The sequence below is a fragment of the Poecilia formosa genome, unplaced genomic scaffold, assembly GCF_000485575.1.
Source record: "Poecilia formosa unplaced genomic scaffold, Poecilia_formosa-5.1.2 Scaffold87, whole genome shotgun sequence".
Taxonomy (NCBI): domain Eukaryota; kingdom Metazoa; phylum Chordata; class Actinopteri; order Cyprinodontiformes; family Poeciliidae; genus Poecilia; species Poecilia formosa.
In genome coordinates, this window is record NW_006800026.1 from 74,191 (window position 1) to 86,438 (window position 12,248).

General features: G+C 36.9%; 1 protein-coding gene across 1 annotated transcript; it reads right to left on the reverse strand.

Annotated features, from left to right (window-relative positions):
• Nucleotides 1-1,525: 1,525 nt before the first annotated feature.
• On the reverse strand, nt 1,526-3,380 carry apoc2 (apolipoprotein C-II). The gene is made up of 4 exons (XM_007557286.2): nt 3,273-3,380; nt 2,937-2,997; nt 2,111-2,270; nt 1,526-2,017 (listed from the first exon to the last, which is right to left on the reverse strand). Exons 2-4 carry the CDS (start codon nt 2,983-2,985, stop codon nt 1,933-1,935), a joined length of 294 nt encoding a protein of 97 aa, XP_007557348.1. The 5' UTR covers nt 2,986-2,997; nt 3,273-3,380; the 3' UTR covers nt 1,526-1,932.
• Between the last annotated feature and the right edge of the window lie 8,868 nt (nt 3,381-12,248).

The window sequence follows — 12,248 nt, forward strand, 5'->3', positions numbered from 1 at the left end:
GTCAAGGTTGTGTCTTCAAAATAATGCAGAAAGTAAGAGACTCAAAGTTTACGTGAACCTTCTTGATGAACTTCTGATTGTGCATAAATGTTTTTTGAATTTTTTTATCATTTATTTGACAGTTGCAACACAAATAGGATTAAAAAGAGAAACATTTTTAATGAACTGTTAAATATGTGTTTCAAACGCCTTTCAGACCTGTGTGTTCCATAATAATAATAATAATAATAATAATAATAATAATAATAATAATGATAAAGTATGTTATATTCTTCTGTACCACAATGGGGCACAACACAACCAGGGCAAAGCAACAAGGGCAAAAATAGCTATCTGCTTTTGCCCTTGCCCCATTGAATAACTGGAGGTTTTAGCATTGTTGCCTTGCAGAAAGATGGCCCTGAGTTTAAATCCTTTCTGCAAGAGTTTGTATATTTTCAGTGCACGAGTGGGTTCTCACTGGGTGCTTCGTCTTCCTCCCAATGTCCAAAAACTAGTGTGCTTGGTTAAGTGGTCGCTTTAAGTGGCCTTAAGTGTATCTATGCAAGGTTGTCTGTTCTGGGAGATTCTGTTTTGCCCTGTGCAGCCTCTGCTCTTTTAGCCAAATGATGACCTGAAGAGAGAAACCCAGATCCCCATCCTCACTGCCTGCAATGGTGCATGGAAGGATAAATTAATATGAAGTACAATATATTCAATTAAAGGTAACACAGTACAAAAAAAAGTCTAAAAGAGGTCAGGGTCTGAATGCAAGAAATTTAAGCGAAAAATATATTAAAATGCCAAAGAGTAATAAAATGAATAAAAGTAATACGTGTAGATAAATCAGATTTAAAAGGTCTAGGATGCACAGACAAGCAAACAAACCTGAAACCTTTGGAACTGTAAAAAAATGAACTATTTTCTATTCTGTCCCAAAAGACAGAATCCAAGGAAGATGATATTTTCATAGACAAATGGAAATATTGACATCATACTGAACTGAACCAGTCTATTGTGTTTACTAAAGTGTGAAAAATAAAATATTGATTTTTATTCAAAATACAGGAAGGCCTACAAACAAAAAAAACAAAACAAAAAAAACACCATACACATCTAAAACTCAATCAGTAAAGCTATTTGGTGTTTAAAAATTGCATCAATAAACTTTCTGTTCTCCTATTTGCTTTTTTTTGTTGTTGTGCTGTAGCTTCAGAGGCGGTTGTGTCTTGCAGATTTAGGCATTCATTAAAAATCAAAACCATCTTGCGTCAGTGGTCTTCTGCACAGATGAAACAGCCTTCGCAGTCTGTTGTTGAGTCATCTGTGTTAGTTGCACTGCCTTCGTATTTGACTTATCTTTTCATTCATTATTAATTGGAGCAGAAACTTGTGCTCTGAATCTGCCTGAGCCCAGAAAAAGACATGTTTGTGACTGCAAATTAATCAACACAGAGACGTGGGACGTTGTGAGAGAAATGGAGAGAAGGAGGCGTACAGAGTGTAAAAACATGACAGTCTGTTCCTGTAAATAAACTGCAAATGTCTTTTTTGTATAAATACTTTATTTCAAGATATGACACAAACATTTCACTCATCGAGGGGTGGGATGGCCGATTTAAGTAAATTATGAGGGAATTCAATACATCTAAGTGGACGTGAGATTATCTGCAGGACACTGAGTGCCCCATGTGCTCACCACATTTGGCCATCCATTTCCTCTAGGCAGGTTGTGTAGTCAGGATGTCTCCAATATGTATTGTCATCACTTCAGTGGTTTAAAAAAGCACTATAAAAAGCACATTGTCCACTATTTCAGTTGTGAGGCTCCGTTTGGTGATGAGTACCAAACGTTAAGGTGTCAAATGGTATGGAGACACTTTCATGTGCAGGATGAGCAGTGCTATGCTCTTGAAAGAGTTTATTTATTTATTTGTTTTGTACTTTCTTCTCCTAGTGGTGGAAAAAATGGTAAAGCTGGTCTTGGAATATGCCGGCGTAGGTGCTCACAACTGTACTGGTTTCGGTGTAAAGATTCCTAAAGACAAAACAAACGGAAAAGGAGCAGTTTGGTTTTTGAATTCTGACCTCTGCTCAGGCTTTATCGATGAAGCTACCGACACCCTCTTACTTTGCTTTCTCCTCGAGTTTCAGGCCTTTGATGCTGTCCACGTATCCGTTGACGGTGTCCACGGCGCTGTTGTAGTAGGACTTGACAGCGTCTGAGATCTTGGTCAGCGTTCCCTCTTCCTCCTCCGCCACTTGCCTTCTCAAACGAAAGCTATCCGTGTCTGCAAGGCAAGTGGTCCACAGTGGTTTTGACTTGCAAAACAATTTCATTAGCTTTGCTGAAGTATTCCTAGTCCTAGTCACATTGTATTGTCACATTACAATTACATACGTTTGTGTATTTTGTCGGAATTGTATGGGATAGACCAACACAAGCTAGAACACAATTGCTGAAAATATACATTTGCATTCAACCCTTTTCAGTCGATGATTGTTACATGACAAAATGTGGAAAAAGTTACATTAATTTTCAAAGCCACATTATGCTTTTTAACCAGGTTTATTTTGGCTGAGTGACACTGCAAAAAATGCAATGAGAATGGAAAATAGTACAAGAAAATATGCTAAAAAAACATAAACACAATATTCCTTTTTCTTTTTGCCAAACTAAAATTTGTAGCTCAACTATTTTTTTTAATATATATTTTTTAACTTACATTTACTTTAATTCCAATAAAAATGGGAATATTTTAATGTAAATGATCAACCTTGTAGTTTCTTACTTGTCCTTTGTTACATTTACACAAACAAAGTTCAAAGCAAAACACGGAAACACAGAAACTCGACTTAGTTTTCCAACTTTATCAGTGGATTAATATACTCTGTCTTCTTTGGCCTACTGAAATCATTTTCAGAAAGTGTTTTAATATGGGTAAAAATACACTTACTGACAGCAAGAAGTGCAACCAGCACAGTAACGACCAGCAGTTTATTCATGATGCTTTGGATCTGTGGACAGAGACAGCAAAGACAAGCTGAAACCGTACACCTCTTTATCCACTAGAGTGAGACATTATCAAAGATTTCCCCACTCATGCTTCTGATGCTTCAATAAAACAGAAACAGTACATGTTGGTTGTTTTCCATCTCTTAACTAAGAAATAAAATAGGTTCCTATTTGAATATTCTGAAAAACAAGCTGAACTCAAATAAATGCATGCTAACTGGTCTACCACAATGTCATTTTCTTTTTTCAGAAATGTGGCAAAATGTTCAGTACTCACTGTTTTCCTGTGCAGAAATGAGAAAAAGAAAACAAAGTCGGAGGCAGCGCTGGCCTGAGCTGTTTATATAGGAGTGTAAATGTGTTGACTTGTTGCTCTCAGAGCCAAAGTGCACTCCACCGGGGAGATAACCCAGAACTGTTTTCTGATATGTGTTGTCCTGGTGAAGTGTGTCATTGCGTCTTCATGTAAGAGGAGATTGCGATTACATGCATGTAAAAGATTGACTGTAAACGCCTCGACTAGACAATTTCAGTCAGGTGGACATAATGAGTAGCTGCGAGGATGTTTTTTTTTCTCCTGAATCTGTTCGTGTAAACTCAAATTGAAATCAGCCTCAGTCAATAATCCTTCTTATTGATTAGGTCAGGAACTTCTGCCGCTCACACGTCCACAGGAAGGTTCATTGTTACTTGCATAACAGGAATGATGTGTTCAGTCCTATGTACTATTAAACTGGTCCTAAGTCGACAGTGTGTTTAACACGTCATCAGTCCTGAGTCAGGTTGTTAGTCCCCACAACTCACACTAGAAAAAGACCTTTTGACGAGGCCACCTTAATGTGTTTCTGATCATTTTCCTGCAGGGGACAAAAGTGTGCATGAACTAGTGCAGAGAAAAGATCCTTGAGAGGATTCATGTTTCCATCAGTTATAGCAGAGACAAAGCAGAACCTGTTCCCCTGCTGCCATCATGATTGACTGATATTAAGATGTAGTTAGTTTTTTTTTTCTAAAATGCTCTGTTAGTTTTAATGCCTGATTTAATATGATGCTCATCTTCAAAACGTTACAGGTTTGTATCAGCAGTGTAGAAAATACTCTCCCAAAAGTCTCGGGGAGAAAAAAGAGCGAATAAACCCGCTTATTGAACAAATGTTTGGTGTTTATCACAAAAAAGTTCAAGACTCTGTATAGTACTTTTTTTATGTTGACATTTGACTTTTCTTTTTTATATACATAAATCTGACATTTGAGTGCCATTCAAAGGACCTTAAACTATCTTGTCAGTCTTTACTCAAAAATCAAAATGTCAGAGAAGTAAATACATTATATTCCCAGTTTATTATTTTTATTCACATTTTACAAATTCCTTGTATTTTAAATAAACAGTGATTTTAAATAAATGTGAGAACATTTTATTACGGAAAACACATTCATTGTCATTGTTTACTTTTGATTGTTTTTTTCCTCTGCCGACCTTTAACATGTGTTCATATATTGACCATAAATATTTTGAATCTGGTTAATATGTACTAATACTAGCTATTGCTAAATTCTTAGCACAATCTTTTTTTAATCTCAGTTCATGGAATTTGCAGAACAACAACCATGTCTGGAAAAAATAAATATCAGAAATACCATCAAACTACCCAGCAACGTGTGTGATAAGACAACAAATGTAAATAAATCTATTTTTACTTTTTAGTACAAGACCTTAATAACCGTTTTTTAAGGATTTGTAAGAAGAGGAATAAAGGATTCAACATTCTTACAAAATACGATTTTAGTAGTTTAGAAGCTGAGTCAGAATTGATGGAAAAAATGATCAGGCTGGGTCAATACTGCAAACCAAACAGGTTGTTTTGCAGGCAAACACGTTGAAAATTATGGCAAAGCTCCACACCACACATACAGTTTTTGACTGTTTTGCAAAGAAGAATTTATAAAAATTAGAATTTGTGGATGTGTACAGCTGGTATGGACAAGCCACAAATGAATGAAATTTTAACTTAGGGAGCCTGCATGCAAAGCCATGTGATACCTACATTTTTTATTATTATTTTTTTTTTTGCTAAAGAAAATAACAATTGAAACCTATTTCTAGTTCCTTTCATTTCAAAATTATGTGCTACTTTGAGCTGGCTTATCAAATAAAATCCTAACATTGAAGTTTGCAATATTATACCATCGGTGGCTCAGGTATTAAAACATTTCAGTTTTTGCTGCATGGTCATAAAAATTCTGTCATATTTAATAAATAAGAATATTCATTCGCATGAGGCCCGTTTGTCAGATAAAAAAATTGTATTTTGGAAATAAAAAGCAGTTTGTTATTTGGAGATTATTCATACAGTCTGATGCTGATGTCAATACTATAATCAGGATGTGGATGAGCTAAACGTTGCCAGGGATACGCATAGGAGGAGATGTTGTGCTGGAAGCTCCCCTCATCGAGAGTCACTGCCGTCGCTAAGCAACATGTCAAACACTTTACTTTCGTACAAATCAATTGCATACTGTGTGTTCAACTGTTGGAGGATGTTGGAGGTATTTCATGCTTTCATTGTGTTTAAAACTGCACATGCTGCAGCCAGCCCCAGTATCCTCTTTTTGTAAAACGTAATTATACTTTGGAGCGCTTCTTCTGCGCCGCAATTTTCAATATGTTCTATATCAAAATGTACAATAAGTAATCACAGAAATATGTGACGTTACTGCAACCAACATCAGAATCATCCTTCTCTCGACTGATACCTGGTTTTCGATTCTCATCCCTTCTCGCATCAAGTTAATGTAAAACATTAATGTATAATTTGTTTCTCAGTAAAACACTTTGAAATGTTTTTTCTATTGAAATGTATTATATCATAGAAATATCTAACTAAAATGTTTCAAAACATAAAATACTAAGGTTTGTCTGCCACGGCCACAGCTGCACGCATAGAAGTAACATTTGCTTAATTAAGGGAGATATGAGTCAGCTGAGTTCTTCTCCACTCAGTTAATTTCAAGAGATAAAGGCAGCGAACACAAGCTCAAAACAAGGACCAGTCCCAGGCAGGAAAAGGCAATGCAATGAAACTCAAACTCAGTTTTATACAGTACAATGACGTGTCAACAAGATTACAGTGGTGGGTCAGATACAGTTGTTTTCCTGTCCCTAATACATACGTCACTGCTGCGTTGGACACAATCTAGTTAATATGACATAATTGGTCCTTGTCTCGAAGAGATACTCCATTGACGCACTTCATTATCAATAAAAAAAACAATGTTCTGAAGAGAATCATGCTCTGTATATGCCTGTCTGTGAATGCCTTATCTGCTGAATGATATTCCTGTCAGGTCTGGCTGTATCTAAAACATTGGGTCACAGCTGATATTTTATACATTTCTGTCTCCTTAAACTGGCACTTTGAAAAGTACTCATATCCCTCTCACAGGCGTCTCAGCCTCCACTGTGACTGATTGATTTTCCACCTCAAGAGCCGAAATCTGGTGTATTTTCTTGGAATTTAGATAGATCACAACAACTTTTTATATTTTAATTTTGAAAGTGCCACTCATACAGTCATCACGTATATATTCAGACCCCTGGTTTAACACTTCCCCACAGTATAATACGGTGACAACCATGGTTTAATAATAAACATGGTGTGTTCACGGTATGTTACATTACTCACCCAAACACCTTCTACCACAGGCAATGTCCCCTACATGGCAGAAAATTATGTTGGAAGTTCTTCTAGCTTTCCTTCAATAATCTAGCCAGTCTGTCACCACTGTGGTTGTATCATGTTACCTTTATACTAATTATGTGACTTCTGATGGCAGTTGCTTGTGCAGGATATCATTTAGGGGGTTAAAAAGTAAAAGATGTGCTTAAAATAATTTTTTGAATTAAAAAAAAAGAAAATGAAAACATGTATAATCTTCTTTCCACAATCATGGATGTTTTAATCCATCAAAAATATATAAACGCAATACTTTAGAAGTGGGTTGAGCTTAAGATAAAGAGCATTTTCAACAAAGAAATGCGTGCTTTCACTATGAATACAGTTTTACTAAGTTTAAGGTGAAATTGTGACTAATTGTTAAGAAGCTCATAATGATTTTGTAAAGTTTTCTACAAGCTGAAGTTAACAGTTGAGTCCTTCTCTCTGTAACATCTACATGTTGGTCGAAGTCTGAGCAAACAACGCAGCCTGATCATGTGATTCAGACTCACATGTCGTGTCGCTCAGGGCAGTTTGTGTCCAGCTGCAGGGTTCAAAATGTCAGCGAAGCTCTGGGTACGATCCAGTCCTGCTGAGGAGAAACACTAAAGCTGCATACTTGTGCTGTCACTATAAGCCTGCATCGTGTTCGGTCCTGTCTGCTGTTAGCGTTTTTTGCGTGAAGTGTGTTGTGTAATTGGAAAATAGGAACTTTTTGTTTGTTTGTTTCTTTCATTTCAGTGCAAAAGCTGTGCTCATCTGCTGTTTGTCCTAAATTAGGTAAAAAGCCACAAACCCTCCCCAGGCTGTTGCACAATATGCTATCATAAAACTAGCACCATGTTGTAATGATGCATCACTAGATGCAAAAAGATATTTGAAGTGCTGGATCAGCACATGCAGCTTTTAAGCAGCCATTTGTAATATTTATGTGATCTTATAAATTGGAGGCTCAGAAGTTTTTGTTTTGTTTTGAGAGAAAAACACAAAATGTTCTGTGTGCAAAATAAACATGCGCATTTACTTCCTGGAGTGTCGTCCAGCTAACAATTAGTGCATCATGTTTACATTTAAAATGCAGGAAAAGATACTCATTTTTGTGAAATATTAATTAATTGGCTAAACTCAAGTGAGGACTGATAAATGTTCCCATAATGCAACATGAATGACCTTTAGGTGGTAACCAAATGAATGTAACAAAATAAATCTGCATCATTGTTTCTGTGGAAGTGATTTTTTAATGAAGGGATTTCTGGACACCTTTCGTAGTTTTCAGCATGTTTTATTGAACACGCACACGCATACGTACACAGTCACACAGACACTGTTAGTGTATCAAACATATAACACTGCACATGCAGAACTTGCTCACATGGTGACATGTTTGCCATGCTTGTAACTCTGCATGATCTGGCAAAGACATTGATTTAGAAACAGGCAAAAGAATCGTGTTTGCATTGAGTATTGCTCCTCTCAGGCTAAACCGGTGTAATTCTATCAGCTATCATCTATTACAGGCATCTGACATGCACTTCCGCTTTAGCTGGTTCTTTTTGAATTATTGTTATTGTTATTGTATTACTCAGCGGGCATGTATTGATCCAGGTAGACCTTGATCTGGTCGATGGCTTCGCTCAAGCCGTTTCCGACATGGGGGCGCAGGTATTGTTCGTACAAACCGAGCAGAGATGCACGAGCTCTGTCCACCACTGGAGCTGCTTCTGCGCCCAGACCACTGCAGGAATAATAATAATTTAAAAAAAGTGTACTTGTTGAAACGTGTCGCCTAGAAAAACCTCTGTGTGCTGTTGTCAGCAAAAAATTAACAGATGCTTCTGATGTTTATCAAGAAATAATGGTTGAACTAAGCACAAACAAACAAACAAAAAAAAAAACTAGACATCAAGACGTGCTTCAAATTGAAACTCTTAGAGACCACTGACCTTGCAACTTTGGCAACTGCTTGCAGTTCAGGTTTGTCTCTCAGAGACTCGATGAACTCCCTGGTGGTCTGTGCTTGCTCGGTCTGTCCAACGGTACCCTGCAGCTTGCCATAAGCATTGACCAGTCTCCTGTAGAAAGTAGCTTTCAGGCTCTCATACTTGTCGACAAGTTCCTGGCTTGGTGCAGGAACCTGACTCAGGCTCATGGAGACTAAAATAAAGCAAAAAGAGTTGAACTATTATTTGACAATGAATAAAAGAAGTAAATCCCAAATTGTTCAAAGAAACGTTTCAATGTTTCTGTGTATAAATCTTGCAAAGCAACGTTTTCAGTATGCTACGGCAATATCAGGGAACGTCTGTAGTTTTACTTTTCATCTACTTCATGCATAATTATTCAGATGGAGTTTGCATGTTGCCTTACCCTGAAGAGCGAAGACAAGTGCGAGGACCAATTTTGTGTTCATCTCTGAAACAAGAAAGAGACAAAAAAAAAAATAAATAAATACATGCAAACCTTTAAACAAATAAAATGATACAAATATATATTTTTTTCTGAAAAGTTTTGCTCACTTCTTTTGGGCAAAAGTGAAATATGCTTCAAAGAAGTGAGAGTTATGCTCGTTAACAAGAGCTGAGCACCTACTGTGGTTGCTGGATGTACAGATCCAAGACGTGACAGTCTTCTCTGGAGGCGAGTTGCCTGTAAACCACAGCTCACATCTGGACGAGATGATATAGGGGGGACTGCAAACAAACGTCATCTGGTGATATTACACACACGCTTGTATCCGCTCATGCAAACACACACACACACACACACACACACACACACACACCCCCACACACACACACACACTCAAAGGCATCCACCTACAAAGTCCAGTGTACATGGCCGTCCGGGGCGCATGTGGAATTGTGGTTGTGCAATGTTTCTGAGATGTACGTTTATCTGCATTCAGATGGTAAAATGCAAAGGGGGCGCTCCTGATACTGAAGAAATTGTTTCTTTAGAAAAAAAAAAGATGGTGCTTGGTGGGAAAAAAACAAGAAGAAATCTTTAAATTGGCCCATTACCTTCGGTGAAAGAAGATAATGCTGATTAGATCAGCATTTTCCAGTCAGCAAGTCTGTCAGTTCGGTAGTAAAAGTGGTCTGTCATTCCTGACCTGTCTGGACAAATTGTGTTAAACCCCAAGACTTCACCTTTGAGCCTGTTAATTTAAAACAAACACCTTGGAAGGTGATGTGTCTGTAATTACTTTTATTTATTTATTTTTTTTTACCTTTTACCTCTTTGTGCATTCTTTCTAGCATTTGCATGACTGTCTGAGTAAGACTCCGTCACTCACCATCTATTAGCAAATAAATGGATTCCTTAAACCGTTTTGATGTTTTGATATCAAAACAGTTTAATAGAGCAGCTGTGTGCAGTCAGTATCTTGCAGTAGGTACGTTTTTTTTTTTTATTTCAGTGGAATCGTGAAGCAACCAAAACTAGGGGTTTTGTCCCTTTCTGTGTTACAGGAACTCTCTAAGTTACTTCCCTGGCTGAGATTCAGTAACTCAAAGTTTCACTTCTCTCCATCAGTTATGCTTTTGAAGTCTGTGACTCTTCTTTAGACATCATCATGTTGTTGCATTGACATATTTTGAGTCCAAGTCATTTATGCTGAAATGAAATTACACAGAAGTGGACTTCTTTTTGCAGTCTGCACTTGCTTTTATTTTGGAGTAGAAGAAAAATTAATGAAATTGTACTGCTTGATTTTTTTATTTTTTATTTTGTTAAACTTGTGTATCATTTCCTTCTGCTTCACAATTATGTATCATTTAGGTCAAATAAAATCCCATGAAGTTGTTTAAATTCACCACTTTCTCCAATCTCCCACAATAGAGTTCACTTAAGAGGCAAAGTTGCTTTAATTAAGTTTTATTTGATTATGCCATCAGTCTTTACAGTCATCAAAAGTTGGGAAAACAGCAGGAAATTGAAAGTAAAGAAGTGAAAGTAAAAACTGATAATAAGGCAATTTGTTTTTCTAATTTTCAGGTGCTTGATGAGTAGGTGGTATGTCGTTATCAGCGGCTTTCTGAAACTTCTCCCACAACAAACTTCTTATTTTAGAGGCCCACTCAACATAGCCTCCAGCCACTGGTTGGATGTGGTCTTCATAATAAGCGCTAGCGAAGCCAAGCACGGTCTCTCCAATGGACTGGATTTTAGCTTTGGCTTGCCTGTACACAGATCAAAATTTAAATTTTTAAATGCACACAGAAATATAACAATAACGATTATTTAATTCTTTGTCAAAATTTAGCAAGAACCCCAAAGTATTAGTTTTTTTTTTTTTTTTCTCAAACACTTCTTCCATTTTTTTTTTCTATTTTAATCACACTCAGATAAAGAAATTGATACTGGACAAAGATGAATGAGTGAATATTAAAGACTACTCAAGTAAAAATGGAATTTATGCAAAGACAAAATCATTGCAAGCAACTTGGTTCTATGTAACACCCGCCACCCATTCTTAAATATAAGTCAGCTGTGATTAACTGGAGTTTTTGAGATCCTAGTTCAACTTCACCAGGCGCTTTTAGGCCTGATTACTATCAAACTTGAAGAATCAGAAAACCTCTTAACTACAACCTTTTATTTTTTACATCTTGATAAGTAGTCAGCAAGATCTAAAAAAACTCACTTCAAAAACAAACAAACAGGAGAAAATAAAGCCACTGATTCTATCAATCCAGAAAGGGCATCAAAGGGAGGGTCTTTATCCAGAAATAAAGGGGAAAAATCTTCTGAGGAGTGGGCAGCCCACCAAGATCACTCGAAGAGCACAAATAAGATTGATAAATGACTAAGGACACCACTATATCTGCCTCTATATGGCAACAGCAACAAAACAAAATTAACCCTTGGGATTGGCCTAGTCAAAGTCCAGAATTAAAGCCACCCATTTTTCAAAACTCTCCTCAATTAAAACACATTTTCAAAGATCGATAAGCCAAATATTCTTCCACTGTAACCTAAAAGGCTCGTGCTAGTGATCAGAAATTCTTGAAGGCAGTTTTTCAGGTCAAGGGTTATATAACCAGTTATTAGGTTTTAGATTTACTTTTCCACAATTGGACCATTTTTGATTTGATTATTTTTACTTAATAAATTAATTTGTCATTTAAAATCTTTTTTTTNCATTCGCATGAGGCCCGTTTGTCAGATAAAAAAATTGTATTTTGTAAATAAAAAGCAGTTTGTTATTTGGAGATTATTCATACAGTCTGATGCTGATGTCAATACTATAATCAGGATGTGGATGAGCTAAACGTTGCCAGGGATACGCATAGGAGGAGATGTTGTGCTGGAAGCTCCCCTCATCGAGAGTCACTGCCGTCGCTAAGCAACATGTCAAACACTTTACTTTCGTACAAATCAATTGCATACTGTGTGTTCAACTGTTGGAGGATGTTGGAAGTATTTCATGCTTTCATTGTGTTTAAAACTGCACATGCTGCAGCCGGCCCCGGTATCCTCTTTTTGTAAAACGTAATTATACTTTGGAGCGCTTCTTCTGCGCCGCAATTTTCAAT